The sequence below is a fragment of the Asterias rubens genome, chromosome 5 (assembly GCF_902459465.1).
Source record: "Asterias rubens chromosome 5, eAstRub1.3, whole genome shotgun sequence".
Lineage (NCBI taxonomy): Eukaryota > Metazoa > Echinodermata > Asteroidea > Forcipulatida > Asteriidae > Asterias > Asterias rubens.
Window position 1 is genome coordinate 5,763,127 of NC_047066.1, and position 22,499 is coordinate 5,785,625.

The following is a 22,499-nucleotide window of genomic DNA, read 5'->3' on the forward strand; positions in this document are numbered from 1 at the left end:
CAAACCCACAACCTGATAACTAAACCACTAGAACTTGATGTTGATGCTCTAAACTGGTCGACCATGTGCACCAAAGCCATTCTGAGATAGTGGTGGACACGACACTGCTTTAGGTTTGGGTAAGTTTGTCGGTATACACCCAAACCAAACAGTGCATGCCTATAGTGTCTGCCAAATTACTTCAAAATGGCTACACTCAAAATATCTTCATGTGTGAAATTATTTATGAATTATAACTCCTCTCTGATCATAATCATCATAAATCATAAAAGCTTTTCAACCCTTTGATCATCAGCCCTGAAGGAAGATGCATTACAAAGATGTGACGTAAGTACACATGGTCAAGGTGCAGATACTGAATGTGTAATCCAATGTGACCATGCTAATATGCACCAACAACCTTCAAAGGGATGCCTTCATGTTGTGTATGCCAGATGCTACGGTTGAACTGAATCGTGCTACGGCTTTCCATGGAGATTGAACAAAACGTCTTATCAGATATCATGCGATAATGCGCAGTTCTTTTGATGCTCGATATTTGTATTTCAGTACTTACAGAAACCAATTCCAAGACCTTGCAATAATTCCTGTGTTAAGGCTGTCTGTGATCTGACGTAGATATGTAGTTCAATGGCGGATTGCTGTGACTGCAAATTTAGAGTGAGGGTAGGGATTAGGGTGTTTTGGCAGTCAGCATAACTCATGTGCATTCCAAAAGCCTCATGAAGGCAGGAATTATTTTTTTTGAGAGGCGCCATTTCCATTTTAAAATTGTATATGTCTATAGGAAACATTTGACGGGGCACCAAGGCCAAGACCAGGGTTAACAGAGGTCATGGCCTCCAGGTAATTCCATGCCCGACACTGCAGCCATCATTGTAAGATTCCCTATACACACAATGACACTGACAGTCTTAATCTTAACTTACAAAAAGACACCAGACTGCCCTTCCAGCCTCAGTTTGGTATCTGGTTTGAATGGAAGAAAAACAAGATGGCTGTGCAACATGATGAAGGTCTATACACACATAGAAAACTCAAAGAATAAACTGCTGATGGTATAGAAGGCATGTGTTTTGGGTTTGTTTTTTGCATTATGTGCATGGCATGTTGTATTTGAAACTCTGCATGGTGGGAGTATGGTGAGATTTGTGTTAGCGCGAGTGTGTCAATCTCTGTTTTGTATACTGAAAAGAACCAGTGGGTGGCAACTCAACGTTTCCATCAATACTCTCTGAACATCTCCAGGAGGAAAAAGTAAAGAAACGGATTTACACATGGTGCTATACCGTAAACCTCACTTTGATTGTGATTAACTTTGACATGTGTATTACCATAAAGCAATTAACTAATTGCTCCATGGTATTACAGGCCCGTTCCTGCTGATAACACTTCCGACAAATTTTCTACCAGACTAGTTTATCACACTTTCAATTAACCCTCATGATCGATGTGACAATTTCATCCACATTTAAAGGTCGTCACGTTTCCACTTTTTGTATTTTAACATTGTATTTTTTCAGGAATTTTTCGCACTATTCATTTGTTATTTTGATTATATGGTAAATCAATATTTTGAAAACCTGTAAAAAAAAATATATAGGTTAAAAGAAAATGTTCTCGCACATTTTGGCAGATGGAATCATTTCAAGGGATAATTAGTGGTGGCGATAAGTTTCTAAAATGCAAACGTTCAGATAAAAAAAATTTAATAAAGTTTTTGGTTTGTTTGTTATAATCACTAATCATATAAGGCATATTATAGTTTAATCTAGGCTAATTGAATAAGTTAAGCAGATTTCAATCTATTTATAAATCAGTTTGATCAAACTAATTGTTCCCATGACTGCTTCCTTCAGTTATATACTTAACTATTCAGCTTAGAAACTGTTTTCCTCGTGGTCTTTTTTCTTCTTTTAATAGAACAGTTCCATGGAAAACTGGAAAACACTACAAATCTTTCGCTGTGGCCATTATTATTTTTTTGCAAATTTACAAAGTTCAGACAAGTTAAAAAAAATTAAAAAGCCAGTTCACGAATTTGCTGATTTTTTTCGAAGGGCAAAAAAAAAAAAATGGAAAGAAGACTATAAAGTAGGCAGAATATCATGCCTGATGATAGCACGTGTGTGTGCAGGCCTGATCTTCACAGAGGCAACGAAGGCGGTTGCCTCCATGCCCTTTAGGCTTTGGTCATTGCCCATGGTGTCTTTGAAATGTTCCTGTAGAAATTGACAAATCCTCATATAGGGTGCCCTTTACCACGGTGAAAATGCCTTGGTGCCCTTGCTCTTTTAAAAAACAAAGCATACATGCAGGCCTGTGTGTGTAAATTGTCGATGCCTTGAAATTGAGCTTGTGTATGCTGAAAGGGTATCATTTCATTCTTATGTGATGACACAAGAGGTTTGCTCAAAGTGTTCACATGACACCTTATCCTGCTCTTGAATCTACAAGAATAGATATTACATTCGTTAGTTATTACATTCATAACTTGACCTGCATGCATTTTTAGGATAGGGCGAGATACCCGTATCGGTTATGCATTGGTTACAAATCTAGTGCTGCCAAACTTTTGCATCTTGCAATCAGGCAGATTTTGTACAACAATATTAGTAAGATATTTAGAACTATATTCAACAATCAGGGACAGCATATAGACAACCCACCCATATCATCACACAGTTACTGGATCAAGTTGTAAAGCTTGAAAATGTTGCTTAAAGAGTTTTTTTGCTTAGCAATAATTAGCCTGGTACCAGTTATGAACAATGTGTCTCAGTGTTTTTTTGGTTGGTAATCTGTTTCTGCTAGCTAAAGTTTTTCCAAGCTGCTATTTGAAATCGGTTGTAAAGTTAAAGACATATTTTTGACCAAAGCATTCACGTGCACTGCTGATCAAGTTGAATCACTTGAACATACTTAAAAAGTGTTTTGCTGAGCAACATTTAGTCTGGTACCGATAATGAACAGTACATCTGATGGTAATTTGGCTAATAATCCAATCCAAGCTGAAGTTTTCCAAGCTCAGCATGTTCATAAGATATCAAAGTTGCTGTCCAGTTAGCATAGTTCCAAACACACTGTTCCATCTTGGACTTAACATTCAAGTTTAATCGTCAATCTTCTTTCATTGACTATCCATCCACCATGCTGCATATAGGCCCCGAGTGAATACACTTAGTTTACATTTTTAAATCATATTTCTCTTAAAGGCAGTGGACACTATTGGTAATTACTCAAAATATTTATTGGCATAAAACCTTTCTTGGTGACGAGTAATGGGGAGAGGTTGATAGTATAAAACAATGTGAGAAACGACTCCCTCTGAAGTGCCATAGTTTTCGAGAAAGAAGTAATTTTCCACGAATTTGATTTCGAGACCTCAGGTTTAGAACTTGAGGTATCGAAATCAACCATCTAAACGCACACAACTTCGTGTGACAAGGGTGTTTTTTCTTTCATTATTATCTCGCAAGTTTGATGACCGATTTAGCTCAAATTTTCACAGGTTTGTTCTTTTATGCACATGTTGAGAAACACCAACTGTGAAGGCTAGTCTTTGACAATTACCAATAGTGTCCACTGCCTTTAAGTTTATGTTCACCCATTTACTAAAATCATAACCAAATAAAACAAGGGTCCTAATGGAAATTTGCTGATTCAACATTTGTTATCTTAGAAACCATTGACAACGTCACGTTTCCTATAATTACGTATAACTGTCTACCAAACTACCTAAACATTCTCTTTTCATAAATTAATCACGTGTACATTTCCCTTGAGATATTTATATAACATACATTTTGTGTGGTTTTTCTTCAGAGGTATTTTTAAACATAATTGCGCATTGTGGCCATGCATTTAAATGTTAACAATGCACGTTTATAGTGCATCACATGACGCATGCGTTGGCCATGACAATTACCCACTGACTTAATTGAGTTATAATGATGTATGCTTTTAGTGTATCAGTGTGAGACAGAGCTAAAAACATGCCGTCTGCCAAACCTTACCTCCGGTAAAAAAAAAACCCCAACTCTGGCAAGTGAGTGATATTAAGTGATCATTGTAATCGCTCAATAAACAGACCGTGTTTGCCACAAGACAAAATTTGTTGAACTTCTCTGGTTATTTTCGCAATTTTTTTCATCGTACATGGACAAGTGCACTAATGGGGCCACGGATGCACTAACAATACTAGAGAATAATTACAATAGCAGTGCAAACAGACTCTCAGCTTGAGGTTTTACTGAAGATCAAGAATAGCAAGTATAAGATGTTGAGTTTGTTAGACCACCACCCATTATTTACAGAACCACTAGAAAATCACAATTGCTGGACTTTGCCTTTGGTAAATGTTGAACCTTGATCGACAAATCTTAAAGGGAGCACCTTTGTTTTAAAGAGAGGAAATTAATTTTCATCCAATACTTTTAAGGTAGACAATTAATTCCCATCCAGTAGGCCTACTTGAGAGGAAGTTAATTTCCGTCCACTATTTTAAAAAGAAGGAAATTATAATTCCCATCACACCACTTCTTTTAGGAGGGGAAGTTAATTCCCATCCACCACTTTATCCGGTATTTTTAATATATACAGTTTCCACCCAACTGTGAACATCAACAAATGAAACTATGGATTTGGGTTTTGTTATAGATTGTGGCAATCACGATTTGTAAATTTTATCAACTTTTACAGTAGGCGCTCCAGACGCTTTACAAACAGCTTGCTCATGGACAAAATAAAGAAAGTACTATAATATATGAAAACGTGATATGTTGTTTGAAAACTCCGTCTGAATTCAACCTCCTGATGGTGAGGGATGGGCTTCCCCAAATGATTTTCCTCAATTAATTAAAACTGAAAACTTACTTGACCCTCTTCTCTCAACGTCTTCATCAAGTCTTTCTTATTATACTCAGGGTTATTTTGCTGCTGTGATCTTTTGAGAAATTGTTTGGTTTCATTAATATCCGAAAGACATCCACAAACAAATTAAAAACATGGACAACAATTTCCCCAATCCTTCTTGTTACACCATCTCCTCTCTGTATGCAGTGATCTTTTGAGTTCAAATTCTTTAGACATCCACAAACAAATTAACAACGTGGACAATACTTTCTCCAACCATTCTCCTCTTCAACTCTTACACTCTATTACAGGTTTTCGCTTGAGAAATTCTTTAGTTTCATTAACCGAAAGACATCCACAAACAAATTAACAACATGGACAATAATCTCCCAACCCTTACCATCTCGTCTTCCTGTACTTGTCTGTGGATATTGACGGCTGCGTAGACGCCATTGTCCCAGCCTTGAATAGCGGCCGTTGTGGACCCAAGTCTGTAATACGCATCGTCCCAGCTGTGATATCGTAGCTGGAATACCTGGCGTTCTATCTCGCTCTCTGTCAGAGTAAAGACGTGACTCTTTTGCAGCAGCTACACAAAATAAAAGTGGTTTTTTTCCCTATAAATTAATAGTGTAATAATAGACACATCGTTATGGGAGGGAAAAGACAAAATAATTGAAAGTTGCATCGCCCGATTTGTCACGGATTTTTTTTAAATTTTTTTTTAATACTTTTTTTCTCCAAACAAATTTTGACAGATGATGTTTTAAAAACATAAGACATAAAATGCTTTCGCGTTATACCAGATAAACGAGCAATAAATTATTTATAAACGCCAAAACACTCTGTATAAAATTGCATGATTGATTACGTAACTGCTGTTTGCGATTTATTGTCAGGTCCCAAAAATAATTCATTATTTTGTATCCTTAAAATGTAACAGTCGTTGGCATATTCATCGTGTCACATGAAATATGAACTTAGGGTTGAGCAAAGATAAATTGACTAGAGCGAGATTTGAACCAACGACCTCCGGATTAATGTGCAGGGGCTCTATACCAACTGAGCCATCTATTATAGTTGGTGTCCATTTTGGTTAATAAATAATTGTTAATATCTTAATTTAAAATGACAGCAATTCAGGATAGTTTGCAGGACGATAATAACACACTCCCGTTTATATCAATTTGAGAACGAATGCTTCCGTATAGTTTATAAGAATAGCAAGTGTAGCGGCCTACTGCTGTTTTTCGAGGAAATCTTGAGTCACAATACCATCAAGAGATGTAACCCATCCAAAAAAGAATGCTTGAAAATCCTAAGACAATGCATTGAAATCACTCCGCTGCGTCTATTCACTTAATCCAACAGCAGAGGACTGTATCTTTCTCTGCATACTGCCTTAAGTGGTTTGTGGACGTTTCCAATTAACTCGGATTAAATTTGAATCAACGAAAAATCAACTGCAGTCATTTACGGCTATGGAACTCCCACAGTATTACATCACATAGTTATAATGCCATGTCTTTATGTAAAACCACCTTGAGTGCATCAGTAGTGCACTAAAACCAGTGATGAAATCGCATGGGACATTACTTCTCCATTTGGATGTTTATAATCGTTTTTGGCACACTCTGTAATTCAATCAAATTGTAGCTGATGTGGCTGCATGAAGACGAGTAAAAAATAAACTGCAGTCATTTACGGCTATGGAACTCCCACAATATTGTATCACACAGTTATAATGCCATGTCTTTATGTAAAACCACCTTGAGTGCATCAGTGGTGTACTAAAACCAGTGATGAAATCGCTTGGGACATTACTTCAAGCTTTTGGATGTTTATGATCGTTTTTGGCGCACTTTGTAATTCAATCAAATTGTAGCTGATGTGGCTGCATGGGGGCGAGTGTGTTCGCGTGTCACCTTTGATTCACTTTAATGCAGGAGGGAAACACTACTCGGATTAAATGCACTGTGGATAAGTTTTGCAGCTGCCATCTTTGAAAGCTCCAACTGGAAAATGATATATTGTATACATAACCTCTTCAGACTCGTATACTTTAAACTTGGTAATTACTCAAAAATTGTTAGCATGAAAACTTACCGTATGAGCAATGGAGAGCTGTTGTTTAAAAAAAAAAAACATTGCGAGAAAAATCTCGCTCCGAAGTAACGTAGTTTTTGAGAAAGAGGTAACCCCTCCCTCAAATAATAAAAGATTCGGGCCCGATGCCATTTTATTATATTAAGCATCTGAAAGCACACACATTAATTTGTATAACAAGTTTGTTAAATTTCATTCTTTTGTAACCGACTGGGGTTGACCAATTGAGTCCTAAATTTCACCGGCGGTTTTTATGCAAAATGTTGGGATACACCAAGTAAGAACACTGTCTTTCATATATACCAAACATGTCCAGTGCCTTTACACTATTAAAGAGGTAATGTACGAGTATATACACAAGGGGTACAGTGCTGTCTGTCAACAAAAATTATTATATACGTTTTTTGAGACTCTCTCGAGAACAATTACGTTGGCCTACCGTCTACTCGACAAATAACCTGCTCGTCCAATTGGATGTAATTTGATTTATGGTCAGTTGGTTAGATTAATCTTGGCCCCAAATGTACACAGTATCCTTGTGGGGTAATCATTATAGGTTGAGGTTTGCACTAATCATTGCAAGAGTTCACCATACAACAACGACACTAAATAGTTGTCAAGGATTTGAGAGAACGCCGAAAACGAAACTGTTTTAGTGTTTTCGCACAATTTGACAATAGGTTCAGACGGGAATCATTCTACAGGTCCAAGGACAATATTGATAATGTAAGACTTTGCTTTACGCGGTGTACAATAACCAATTGCAAAGGCTATACCACAATGACCATCTGCGATGAGAGGCGAGTTTAATAGGGCTGCTTAAACACTGAGCCACGTTATTTTTGATAGACTGAAGTTGAAACAAAAATGCAGGAAACCATGCAGTCTTTTGCAAGGTGAAGGTGACAGCACTTGGCTGGTAAACTTCTAGAAGGGTCCAATTTCATAAAACAAATAAGCATACAATATTAGCTAAGCAACGAACTTGCGTAACAGAAACTGGTCACCAGCTAAAATTACGTAAAGTTTACATTGTTGCAACTGGTACCCCACTCATATTTTACATAGCGAAGGAGTGTAGCAGCATTGTCTACTTAATTTTATAAAAAAGGGCCCTGGGATGGTAGCGTCAGCTCTTATGAAATTGGGGCTGTCATAATTTTTGAGCTTAGTTTTATCATTATTACTATATTTTTGATGTGAAGAAGTTTCACTTTGTAGGGTATGTCTCTTTAAAAATGCCTTTATTTGTGAGTTTTGTTCCTGTGGTGAAATTTGTAATTATTCTTCTTTTATAAAAATGTCTGTCATTGTGTATCTGTTCATCTGCCTGGCTTTAATGGAGAAACCCCTATTATCATTATCATGATCAAATCAGCTGAATATAGTGACTTGCTCATGACGTCATTGACGGCCATCTTTGATGAAAAGTGAAAACGTGCGCCCACGACTCTCGGCCAATGAAATCCTTTCATGCGTATGTTTTACAATATGGCGGCCGAATTCAAGGGGTCTTAATAGACCTTTCTATGGTTGATAAACAAACTGCTCTTGCTTGTATTTTTCCTGCCTTTGTTGTGTATTTTTTGGCGGAATGTCAGCAAAGCATTCAATAAACAGACGTTGAGTCCTAGTTCAACATTTCTGCAAACTTTTAATTAATGAAAATATAACCCATGATTGTTTCATTTGTTTCGACAAACTCGACACTTGTTTTGAACAGAAGTATTTGTGTGTACGTCACAGCCCGACTTGTCCCATAAGAATAAAAAGCAAAAACAGATATCAAAGTGTGTAACAAACTGCACAAAATAACATTCAACAATCTAAATATTTAAACAATTTGTTTTGGTTGAAAGTTTGCAGAAGTGTTGAACATTTGAATACTTTGCTCATTTATGGTGGTTATAGTATCAACGAAATAAATAATTAAATTAATTTATTGCCACATGCCATGCTGCTTCAGACGACACAGCTTCTTCAGGCTAACGATTTTTGTTTCTGTTATCATATGCCGTGCAGCAACGTGTATCAAATCATTTGCATCGATTTAAGTGTATAGAATTAATTATACAATTACAAACATTTAACTTTTTTCTCCCGCTGCGCATTACGTTGGAAGGTTGTACTTTTGGTAATCACCAATAAAATGAATGGCAATAAACAAACTATGGGTAGCAGCCCAATACGTATATTATACAGCAGCTTTCTATAATAAAGCATTATGGATTACTATTTCGCTTCGAAGTATTGTGGTAATTTAAAAGAATATACAAAAAAAAATTATCCAGGGAGAATATCCTAATGGTTCTTGGAATATCAGTCCAATGGCCCACAATTCGAATTTGAGAAGTGATTTAGTATTCCTATAGAGATTATTCTTCCTGCTGCATGGACAAAATTCGCTCCGGATTTTCGGCGATATCTAAAAAAAAACGCGGCCACCTTTTGAAATGAAATGTTCACATAAATAGACGACCACGGTGTCGTATACGTCTACATTAATTGGGATTAAAACAATTGAACAGTTCAAATAAACCATATATATATATATAGGGGCCAAAACTTCGCCTTTAAGTCACGGGATAAAGGGTTCATAGAAAGTACATTCTTCAGGTGACAAAGCAAATATCTCCGCACGTATTCTACAGAGTTGCATGATGGCTATAATTGTAATAATAAACGTCAGCAATTTCGTGACATTATCTCATCCCATCTTATCCACTCCATCACGATTATGAATAATTCTAGCAATTCATCAAAATTAAAATCAGTGTGGATATTAAGACCGACAATCGAGACCCTAGTTATAACTATATTGTTTTTCAAATAATATCATATTATTTTCTAATCAATTATTCTTAAGTCGTGTATTATAAAGACAGAATTAATGCAATGTTTATCTTTCTCATTAAAAACTGATTAAACAAATTAAAATCGTCTTAAAGCCATTGGACCCTTTCGGTAAACAGTATTGTCCAAGGCCCACACTTTGTGTATCACAACTTATATTTAAAATAACAAACCTATGAAAATTTAGGCTCAATCGGTCATCGGAGTCGGGAGAAAATAACGGGAAAACCCACCCTTGTATCCGCACGTGTCATGACATAATATTATTATTGTATTTAAAATAAATCCGTAATTCTCGATATCGAGAATTGATATTGTTTTACTGTTTTCTCAAAAAGTAAAGCATTTCATGGAATAATATTTCAATGGAAGTCTTTCCCCACCAATTCTGTAAACCCTGTATGGTTATTTGTAAATCTGTGAACTTTCTTTCTGTATAAGGTCCAATGGCTTTAACAGGGGAGAGCATAACATAGTTTCAAGCTTTGATTCATTTTTTTATTCATTTTTTTGCCGGGGGAAAATCTTAAAATAATTTATTCCGAAAGCTTTTTGTGTATACAAATTATGTTATGTTATGTGTTCTCCTCGGGTTAATGTTTTTTCTCGCTTTACAATTCAGTAAACACAAAAAAAATAACACCCCAAAAACATATTTTTGAATTTTAACAGGGCTTAATAAACTCACACTAATTTTGGATGGCAACAACGTCGAACGTCCATCAAACTATGAAAGTTCGAGAAATAATCCCTTCTCATGCATGATAGGCACTATACTCATGGGATCACTGTAATAGGCAAGTCTTTTATAACTTATCAACTTCACTTTTCTGTAAAATGTGAGCTCCTTTGGGTGTTAGTTTTTTTTCTTAAGTAGCTTATCTTTTAAACCGCTCGACCATAATCCATGTAAAATGGTCACCAAAGGATAATCCGCGATATTCGTTCCGATCATAGAACAATGTATTCCTTCTAAAACATCACAGGCCTAGCCTATACTCCGATCAGTGACGTAATTAAGGGGTACCACATGTCTGTGCCCCCCCCCCCCATGTACACTACATTTGGGATTTTCACCTTTTTATATTAAAAATTACAAGAAAAAAACATGCCGTATATATTATAAGCTTTTATGCAGTAATTTCTTGGTTTCAGACATGAGATTGTTCATCATGTCAGATTGTAGTTGTATTATAAAGAGCGCTGAAAATGGGCTTGCTTAAGAACAGATGCCAACGGAAACTGCAGTTTCAATTGGCCATTTACAACAAAAACACTTCCGTAATTGTTTCATCTCGGCCGAACGTACTACATTGTACATGTTTTGAATAGCCAGAACATCTCTTATATAGGTCTTATCGTCACCACTTCAAGTTCAAGACATTATATAAAAGCAGCATGTTGTAACTTGTTTGTCATAAAAACTACTTGTTATGAACCCATTAATAATTCAATTAGTCAAAGACAAACTTACCTCGTCTTCAACTTTTTTCGAGGGGACAGAATCTGAACAGAGAAAAAAATGAGATAGGTGTTATAAAATAAATGTTTAGTTTTTTAAACAAAGCACTTTACAATAAAAGATATGCGATCGAAGATATTATGTTTACTTTTTGTGGAACTCCATCAGACGTACATTCTGTTTATTTATAGCTATACAAAGGTTAGCCCACCTTGTTGAGCTGTAATGGCTCCGCTTTTAACATCGGTCTCATCACTGTCACCATTACATCCCACCTTCGATAGATGTCTTAAACGCTAAGTTTTCAAAGACGCAAAATGCGAGGTAGTTTGATTGCAAATTTCTCCCATTTAAAAAAGTCCTATACTACTCCAACATACCTCATTTTATTAAAACATGGCGGCGCCCAAGAACATGTCACATTTTTTGTACACGTTTTTTTGGACCAATTTTCAAATCAATCACATCTGGACAAAGTCATCATTTAGTAACCCCTGTTTGTGTTATAGTAATTCCACAGATGTAAGGAATAAAATGAGGTATGTTGGAGTAGTATAGGACTTTTTTAAATGGGAGAAATTTGCAATCAAACTACATCGCATTTTGCGTCTTTGAAAACTTAGCGTTTAAGACATGTATCGAAGGTGGGCTGTAATGGTGACAGTGATGAGACCGATGTTAAAAGCGGAGCCATTACAGCTCAACAAGGTGGGCTATACAAAGGTGTGCGAGTGGGTTTCCTTTATTGGCACCTAAATCGTTATTGAGGAAATATGAAATCTAGTTCAGATCGACCACCTGGGTTTGGTGGAATCAGTGTACGTTTTGTGAGCAGAGGCAATTTAATTAGTATATTTTAACGGGTTTTTTTTTTTGCAATCCGCATGAATACAACAAATTTGGTATCAATATATAGGCATTAAGACTGCAGTATATAAAAACCGTTCGAGGTGGATTAATAACAAAAACAATTTATTGCACTCACATGATTTCGCACTTTAGGAACTATTCAGAATTAGTAAATTAATGTTAATATATTTAGATTTTTTAAAGTTGTAATATACGACGTGGCCTGACATGTGACCTGACACACACCCACGCAACCCACCCACAATTTTCATATTGAATGGCTTCACACCGATCCGAAGAACAAAATAATGTGTTAAAATAAAATAAAAATGTTTTAGATCAAAGGTCTCCAACACCAGTAGTTATCAACAGCTTTCCTGGCTTAAACAAACACCTTTTGTTCTAGTTTAATCCAAAATGAAGTTGAAGATCTTGTCCAGTGTGCTCTTTTGTCTTCCCTTTCGTTTCCCCAACAGAATTTCGATTTTCACTGTTATAGGCCCCATACGTTTGACCGGACCCACCCGCACCCACCCACAATTTCAGGGCAAACAAAATCGAACGGTCCTTGTGTATAAACCATGACGATCAATAAGAACAAAAAGTCGGCTAAACACTGAAATCATAATATTATTTTGTTCACGAAGATTGCCTGGAAGTTGTTTCCCGAGCTGCCTCGTGTGATGAGTGGCACGGTCCCTATATATTTCACCTACTTTATATAAAAGTTTACCTCTTGGTCGGGGTTTCATGGAGTCAACACCAGCTCTATTCGGAAAGTCGTTTCTCCTCTTTCCTTTCATTACGTGGCTTTTCTAATAGAAGAAGTCGAGTGACTGTGGCTTTTTTTTTTTACCCTGACTTTGTTTGTCTCACAATAAAAAGTTTAGGCTTACCTCTTGGTCGGAGTTTCATGGAGTCAACACCAGGTCGGAGTTTCATGGAGTCAACACCAGCTCTATTCGGAAAGTCGTTTCTCCTCTTTCCTTTCATTACGTGGCTTTTATGATAGGTGAAGTCATCCTAAGACTGAGCTCGCTGATGATAGTCCTATAACCGTCTGAAACAAAATAAAAGTATAACATTTCATCCACTTATTAATTAACTTCCGTCGTGTGGTAGTAGGCCTACATGGATGCAACAACTAGCTCAGTCTAAAAATACACTCCGAGGAACATAGAAAGTGGTGTTTCGATGCCAAGCGTGATTGGGTTTTTTGTTATGCGGGGGGGGGGGGATGGTTAATGTGTCGATTTTTTTTTAACCCATTATATTTAATTATTCATCCCTCCCTCTCATGCTTCAATGCTTGGATAAGAGCGCGTTACGTGATCATGTTTTATTTTACCTGAGTTAACCCATACTACCACCTCCATGGTTAATCCATCAACCATGCATGTAAGCTCAGCCCATAGCAAACAATGTACATGTATATTTTTACCCAGTCATAGCAACCAGCAATGGCTTAACCATGCATTTAAGTATGAAGGTCAAAGACGTTTTTGTTGTTGTTGTTTTGGGTTTTTTTTGACTTTTTTATTAGGCCCTATTATTTACATTGTATACAATGGGCTTCTTATTTTGTGGGGGATTTAGTTTTAGTGTTGGCATTATTGGTTGCGAGTGTGTGTACATGTAGACCAATGATGTGTTTTTGTGTGACTAGTTTCACAAAAATTGTAATACCCCTGCCCGTAAAAAATACTCTGCTGTAACACAATCCAATTACGAAGACACAATAGGGGTGATCAATTAGCACAATGGGTACGTCCTGCGCGCGCGGGAACAGCAAACCGCCACACACAGCTTGACAACATCAAAGGAGAGCGTTTGGTTGGATAGCATGCGTGTGGTGGCCGTAGCCTGCTCAAAAGAATAATATTCATGTACACACGTGTAATTTACATGTACAGTATAAACACAATTAAAGTAACTTTTTGGCAATTAATGTTTGAACAAAAAAACTGGAGGTTATTTTGTATAACTATCTTATGATCACATATAAAGCAGGCATAGAAGGGAAAAGTATGACAAAGGGCAACAAATGGCAAAACTTAAAAATAAGTAGGTGGAACAGTTTAGTTTAAATCCATTCGTTGCTCAATTTGTAAAAGTTGTTTTTATAAAGGCCTAGGCCCTAGCTACAACTTTTACCTCAGTCCAATCAAAATTTCCCACCATTAAAGGCAGTGGACACTATTGGTAATTGTCAAAGACTCGACTAGCCTTCACAGTTGGTGTATAAATAAATAACAAACCTGTGAAAATTGGTCATCGAGAGTTGCGCGATAATAATGAAAGAAAAAAACAACATTGTCACACGAAGTTGTGTGCTTTCAGATTCTTGATTTCTAGACCCCAAGTTCGAAATCTGAGGTCTCGAAATCAAATTCGTGGAAAATTACTTCTTTCTTTCTCAAAAACTATGGCACTTCAGAGGGAGCCGTTTCTCACAATGTTTTATACCATCAACCTCTCCCCATTACTCGTTTACCAAGTAAGGTTTTATGATTATAATTATTATGAGTAACTACCAACAGTGTCCACTGCCTTTAAAACATACTTATTTTATTTCTAATTCCTCGAACCATGTTGAAACTGCTCTTTCGTTTATTAAAATAAAATACCAGCTAGCCTTAAAAATAAAATAAACTAAACAAACAGCTCAGTAATCTCTTTTTTGAATATGTGGTTTATTTTATTTCTAATTCCTCGAACCATGTTGAAACTGCTCTTTCGTTTATTAAAATAAAATGCCAGCTAGCCTTAAAAATAAAATAAACTAAACAGACAGCTCAGTAATCTCTTTTTTGAATATGTGGTGGCTCTGAAAAGAGCCGGTTGGTTTTTTGGCGTACAAATACACCGTCTATTTGGAGGTGGTGTACTTGGTGACAGCCTTGGTTCCTTCACTGACGGCGTGCTTGGCCAGCTCACCGGGCAGAAGGAGTCGGACTGCGGTCTGGACTTCACGGCTGGTGATGGTGGACTTCTTGTTGTAGTGGGCCAGGCGGGAAGCCTCGGCGGCAATACGCTCGAAGATGTCGTTGACGAAGCTGTTCATGATGCTCATGGCACGGCTGGAGATGCCGGTGTCTGGGTGCACTTGCTTCATCACCTTGTAGATGTAGATTCCATAGCTCTCCTTTCTCTTTCTGCGTCTCTTCTTGTCGGTACGGGGAGCACCCTTGGCCTTACCGGCCTTCTTCTGTCCCTTTCCACTTGGTTTAGGAGGCATGATGATTGTTTGGTTGTCGATTGAAAATCGGAATGATGAAAACTTGAAGTCTTGCACTATTTATAGTTTGCAATATGCAAATTATTATCCAAAACGGGTTTCACCTCTGCCCGCCTTAAATGTACCGCTCTAAAAAGACCCGAAATGATTGGCTACGTATTGCACACGGCACTACAGCGCCGAGGTGAAAAGACACGACCATTGGCTACGCGTTGCACACGGCGTAAAAATTATTGATGTCAGTGCGGACGTCGTACAAATCACTTCTCCAACAGAGACGATGGCGCTTATTTTAAACTGATTTCATTGGTTGATAGAAAATCCGGTAAAACCACGGTTGGAGCCGTTGGTGAGCCTATAAAAGCTCTCAAACCGCGGCAAATTTTCAACATTCTGAATTTTTCTTGTTGAATTTTAACATCAACAAATCTAACAATCATGTCTGGACGTGGAAAGGGAGGAAAGGCACGCGCCAAGGCAAAGAGCCGATCCGCAAGAGCTGGGCTTCAGTTCCCCGTGGGCCGTGTCCACCGTTTCCTTCGCAAGGGCAACTATGCCCAGAGAGTCGGAGCTGGTGCCCCGGTCTACTTGGCTGCCGTCATGGAGTACTTGGCAGCTGAGATCCTCGAGTTGGCCGGTAACGCCGCCCGTGACAACAAGAAGACAAGAATCAACCCCCGTCACTTGCAACTTGCCATCCGCAACGACGAAGAGTTGAACAAGCTTCTCAGTGGAGTCACCATCGCCCAAGGTGGTGTACTGCCCAACATCCAGGCTGTTCTCCTGCCCAAGAAGACCGCCAAGGCTGCCAAATAAGCGCTGTAACTTCATCTTCAAAAACCAACCGGCTCTTTTCAGAGCCACCACTTATTCAAAAAAGAGATACGTTCCTATGCTTGTCGTGTTTATTATACAAATTTAAATAAACTTTTTGGTAGGCCCTAATTCTTATATTATTTATCCCCACTTTTTTTAACAGGATTTTGAACACGAACTAAACTTACAGTTCATCAATTGAATTTGTTTGTATTCCTGTGTAGTAGGACTAGGCCTTTGATGATGTTGTACATACACTGTATGGGATATGCAGTCTAAAACATTCAGTACACGACAAAATTCAACATTTTGCTTATCGCCAGTAGTAGATCACATCACCATGATATTATAGACTAATGTTGTCTAGAACCCATTGCAATTGTTGAAAGATTTGGCTATAGGCTACTTGACACGCAAGATCGGGCTTTTCGTTATGCATCATGTCTTGAACACAAACGAGCAACCTTGGTTCTGTACAGCCCGGTCCAATTAAGTGCTAATTAGTGCTCAGCCCGACTCGCCTGTATTAAAGGCCAGCAGTCCACTATACCTGGCACACTCATTAGCTACCACCATCCTGAAATCAATAAACCTAACCAGCTGCAGAGTGACCACAGCAACAGTTCTGGTTGATGGACCCATTTTTAATATTTTCATGGTGGTGGTCTTGGTTTTTTTTATCGATATGTTGCATGCAGGGTTGAGCATCATTCTAGACTTGTGGACAAGTCGTTAAATCGGCCCCACGCGCTAAGATAGTGCTCTCGCGCGAACTGATGGCTCCCCGATTTCGAAATCGGGGAGCCATCAGTTCGCGCGAGAGCTAGCAGTGATCTCGCGAGAGCACTATCTTAGCGCGTAGGGCCGATTTAACGACTTGTCCACAAGTCTAGCATCATCCCTGTGTGTGTAGGGGGTTATGCATCATCCCTGTGTAGTAGGCCTATAGCAGGCCCCGCATGCAGAACCGACCGTAACCTCACAGCTGAAACCTAACAGAACGCACATTGAATAACATTATTATAGATACTCGTGCATTATCGGCTTTTTGTCAATATTTTGTTATAAAAACACCATCGGCAACTTTTAAAAACGTCTTAACTTTTTCTTGTCGAACGCAAAGACACTGGACACTATTTGTAATTGTTAAACACCCATGTCTTCTCGCTTGGTGCATCTCAACATAATTATGCATAAAATAACAAACCTGTGAAAATTGGAGCTCAATCGGTCATCGAGAGTTGCGAGATAATAATGAAAGAAAAAACAACATTGTCACACGAAGTTGTGTGCTTTCAGATGCTTGATTTCGAGACCTCAAGTTCTAAATCCGAGGTCTCGAAATCAAATTCGTGGAAAATTACTTCTTTCTCGAAAACTATGTCACTTCAGAGGGAGCCGTTTCGCTGATAATTATTTTGAGTAATTACCAATAGTGTCCACTGACAACTGCACGTTCACTCCTCCATGTTTATGCCAAGGATGCGTTCGTCATTATTTGTTGGAGTAATTAGGTCCCTACCTTTAATTAAGTATAATAAAAGATATCATTCAATCTATTTCATGGTCACTATATTGAATGAGAAGGTATAGGAACTGTTAAAGACTAGTCTTCACACCTGGTGTATCTCAACATATGCATAATAAAACAAACCTGTGAAAATTTGGCTCAATCGGTCGTCGAAGTTGCGCGATAATAATGGGGAAAAAACACCCTTGTCACACGAAGTTGTGTGCTTTCTGATGCTTGATTTCGAGACCTCAAATTCTAAACTTGAGGTCTCGAAATCAAATTCGTGGAAAATTACTTCTTTCTCGAAAACTACAGTACTTCAGAGGGAGCCGTTTCTCACAATGTTTTATACCATCAACCCCTCCCCGATACTCTTTACCAAGTAAGGTTTTATGCTAATTACCAATAGTGTCCACTGCCTTTAAAAATGTCAGCGAATGTTCATTTTTTCTGTACTATGATTATAATAATGCACAACATTATTTCCTCATTGTTTATTGTTTAGTCCTATTTACGTTATTATTTTTCCCGGGCCAATTGGACCTTGGACCAACCATGCAGGCTGTCGGTTCATAATCGATTTATCAAGAATCATAAAAACAGATGATCTAGATCGCACGGTATTACCATCAATGGTTTTATTGATTCGTCATATAAAATTTACAACAATGGGCATGTTGCGTGAACAATCCACATCAGAGTATATAACATTATATTTGTGTGATGGATTCCTCGCTAATATTAATAATGTAAAACCACGGAGAGGTAGAAATATACCCACCCAAAGGATGGAATTCGTGTCTTAGGGGAAAAAGGCACATGCATGTCGGAAGTAAATATACATGTATTTTTTTCCCTTCGGGCACTGGGGAGGATGTGGACTGTCGATGTTGTCACGGGTTTTGAGGGCTCAGCCACACCGCCTTAATCCCATCCTCCTCGTCAGACACATGAACACAATAATATCACTGACTTAAAATTGCAGTGATTCAATCGGGTCAACCTTACAATGCACCTGAGAAAATGTTTAAGCCGTCCATCTCGCGATATTCGATAAACCGTGTGTATAGGCCTACCAATACAAAGAGGATGATGAAAAGTAAAATTTTGGAGAGTTCATTTATTTTTTGTAAATCATGAAATAAACAAGTCAACTATTGAGCAATTCAAATCGAACTTCTCCTTATGGATAAGGGCATGGATATGCCGAGATGGCGAGGATTTGGAGATTTTTAGACCCAGCCTCGAGTCCATTCCCCATCTTCCTGGACCGCGCATGCATGCAGACGGGAATCGAACCCTCGCAGTATTGACCAGTGCCAAATACCTGCCCGTTAGAGCTCAACTAATGCATTGTTGTGTTTTTACCAAACACTCTGCACACACTGAATATGTGTTATTGTTATAATCACTGTAATGAATGTATGTTTATGGCCATTATTTGCCATGTCATGCAGAAAATAATGGGACTCAAAAGACTTAATCCTCCGAACACCTTTTGGACTTAATTCTGCAATTTTAAATTGCCAATGAGGCGCTATACTGGACGTTGCCATGGTTGCGTTTGATACAAACAATACTGTCAACTGAAGCATGGCGATGCTAATTTGTGAGCTCTGACGGCATTGTGGTGGGAACTCACGCTTGAAATTCACAAATTGCTTCTTCGACAGAGGCAAAGACACGCAGTGCAAAAATGAAGGAAGTGAACATCAAGGTGTAATAATGGATATTCACATACCGTCTGCTGTTTTTTCCACACTAGACTGATGAACATTCCGTAAACATTTTTTTTCACAAATCAGAATCGGAATCCACCTGAGGGGATTGTTGGATGTAAAATATTAAAAAAAATACATGTTTTTCGAAAAAAATAAATCAGAAACTGTAATGTCATGTTCGGACATGTTATTCAGAAACGAGTTCGGAGGTAGGCTTCTTCTTTGTTGTGCCGTAAATGCTGGGAGTGTTCTCTGTCAGACAGGGTACACTCTAAAAACTAAAGAGTTGAATCCAACACTTGCATGAGTTCGGTGAGTGACTATACACTTTGAAAGTGTTGAATCCAGCATATGTTAAATCCAGCATTTTAAACTATTTAGTCAACAATTTAAGTTCCAGTTTAACGTTTAAAAAGATGGTCCAACAATTCCAATGAATATTTTTGAGAAATTTTGAAATAACACTTAAATTGTTGAATTGGCCCTCCCTTTTTACGTTTAATCAAAAAGTTAAAATGCTAGATTTAACAAACAAAACGCTGGATCAAACACTTTCAAAGTGTCACTCACCGAACTCATGCAAGTGTTGGATTCAACTCTTTGGTTTAAGGCACTGTTCTCACCTTTGGTAATTGTCAAAGACCTGAGTATTCTCACTTGGTGTTATCCCAACAAACCTGTGAAAATTTTGTCTCAAATGGTCATCAAAGTTGCAAGAGAAAAATAAAATAAAGAAAAACACCATTGCCGTATACAAATTGTTGTACTTTCAGATGCCTATATAAAAAGAGATTGGCCGAATTAGTCTCAATTTTGAGTGAGAAAATACACCTTTCTCAAAAACTATACTATATTTTGCACAATGTTTTTATCAGGGAGCTCTCCATTGCTCGTTACCAATTAAGGTTTTATGCTATAACAATTATTTTGAGTAATTACCAAGTGTCAAGATGCCTTGAATGTATATACGAGTCGGTAAAGGTTATACAATTATCATTTCTTTTCAATACAGTCATGAGTTGGACAGCTTTCAAATATGACAGCTGTCGAGTTTCCTTGTAATTTATTTCCGTGTAAGTGACGGTTTTGATGGACTAAAACCACTTACTGTAAATCATCGTTTTCTGAAACTCACCTAGACTTCTTAAATTTAAACAAGCCGCAAAAAGCTTTGATTTGCGACTCAAAAGTTGCTATCTAAAAAGTTAATAAAATAATAAGTTTGTGCAACAGGCCCTCTGATTATAATTATGCGCTGCCATGGGCGGTCAGCCTTTAGCAGATGACCAGGAAATACGATTACCTTTTATAGTTGTGGCACATTGAAATTAGCAGATACTCTTCAATTGATCTTATAAATGTGATTTATAAATGCATGAAATTCACTCACGGGTAACAACAAGCAATGTGTCTTCGAGAAGTGCGTGAGTGTACCTTTAAAATTGTGCCACATTATAAACGAACATTACTTTTCGATTGATCTTATAAATGCATGAAATCCATTTAATGGGAACGAGAAAATCTTCAAGAAGTGCGCGTTTGAAACCTTAAAAGTTGTTTTTTTGTTCATGAAATTCACGAGACAGGCCTATTAGCAGTGTACCTTTTGGCAAAATAGATGCACATTTCTTTTTGACGCATGTAATTCATAATACAACATGGATTGTTGGTCTTCGAGAAGCGCTCGTGTGTGTAGCCGAGCTTGAGCTTGACTCTTCATTTCAGACGATATAGACAACCTCATCCCCGCATCACCGTGCGCGGTTGCACTATGCTCCTTCCTTGACCACCGGTCACCCCTTGAAAGTACGATAAAAAGGTATCGTTGTACAGTTTAATCCGGTATCCATGGCAACACTCTCGCGAGTGCAAAAGAGAGAATTATCCAATAGCTGTGTGATTATACGGACCACACGTGAGGGGGAGCATCAATTTATCTGTCTTTGTTAGAACAATAAGCGTTAGTTTGAGCGAAAAGGAAAAAAAAAAGATTCGTCAAGGTGAATTATTGTTTTGTCATTAATGAAAGGCTGTTGTTCTGTTGCCCTTCAACTCTATTAACGTTCCCGCGGGAGCAGTGAGTGACAGGGTCACAGTGTGTGGTTGAATAACGTGTTTTTTTCTTCAGTTTAGAAAAGGCATATTCTCGAATTACCTCCACTGAAGAAACGGCACAATACCTCATCAGGCCTGCATGTGACGCGTGAAAAATGTTGTATTATGCAGCAAAAAATTCATGTTGATATGAATTTTTGTGATGTTCGGCTTGTGGATTTTATTTTTACAAATTCGTCATTGGATGTATGTTATAGCCAACATTCGCGTCTCTGTTTTTAGTTTTTAAACAAGAAAAACAACTTAAAATGGCCTTTTTACTACAAAAACAAATCTTTAAAGACACTGGACACTATTGGTAATTGTTAAAGCACAGTTGGTGTATCTCAGACTATACATAAAAACAACAAACCTGTGAAAATTTGAGCTCAATCGGTCGTCGAAGTTGCGAGATAATAGTGAAAGAAAAAACACCCTTGTCCAACACGAAGTTGTGTGCTTTCAGATTCATGATTTCGAGACCACAAATTCTAAATGAGGTCTCGAAATCAAATTTGTGGAAAATTATTTCTTTCTCAAAAACTACGTCACTTCAGAGGGAGCCGTGTCTTACAATTCAGTGAATTGGTTAAACGAACAGATTGGGGAAGACTATTCCAGCATTTTGGCTCATCAGTTGCAGAAAAAGCTTTAGGCCTAAAAATTATGACCCTATATTTGTACGTGATCGGGTGCATTCACAACAACTGAAGTGGATCTTAAATTGTACAAAGACTGGCAGGTGTGGAGAAGGTTGCAAAGATAACTGCAACGAACTTTGATGAAAGGTACGACTCAGGAAGTCATTATAATAGACTGTCGGACACGGCCTTTTAAGTCCTTGATGGACATTATACATCAGCTAATGTTCACTGGCTGACATTAACCTACGAATACAGACGCCTAAACTAAACCGTCAATCTTAAAATTATGACCAACTTATTTTTAACGAATACTGAAAACTGATTGGTTGTATGCTGTTTTAATTGAAGG

General features: G+C 37.8%; 3 protein-coding genes across 3 annotated transcripts in view; 1 reads left to right on the top strand and 2 right to left on the bottom strand.

Annotated features, from left to right (window-relative positions):
- The window catches only part of LOC117290269, a 28,824-nt gene that overhangs the window by 4,952 nt on the left and 1,373 nt on the right, over window positions 1-22,499 (bottom strand). The window contains exons 2-4 of the mRNA XM_033771571.1: window positions 13,021-13,184; window positions 11,288-11,319; window positions 5,255-5,443 (exon numbers count right to left, since the gene is read on the bottom strand). Of these exons, the coding sequence (XP_033627462.1) occupies window positions 5,255-5,443; window positions 11,288-11,319; window positions 13,021-13,117 (318 nt within the window). The 5' untranslated portion in view covers window positions 13,118-13,184. The remainder of the gene's footprint in view (window positions 1-5,254; window positions 5,444-11,287; window positions 11,320-13,020; window positions 13,185-22,499) is intronic.
- On the bottom strand, window positions 14,994-15,362 carry LOC117290270 (histone H2B, gonadal). The gene has a single exon (XM_033771572.1). The coding sequence runs from the start codon at window positions 15,360-15,362 to the stop codon at window positions 14,994-14,996; it is 369 nt and encodes a 122-aa protein (XP_033627463.1).
- Window positions 15,789-16,178, top strand: LOC117290271 (histone H2A). The gene has a single exon (XM_033771573.1). It carries the CDS (start codon window positions 15,801-15,803, stop codon window positions 16,176-16,178), a length of 378 nt encoding a protein of 125 aa, XP_033627464.1. The 5' UTR covers window positions 15,789-15,800.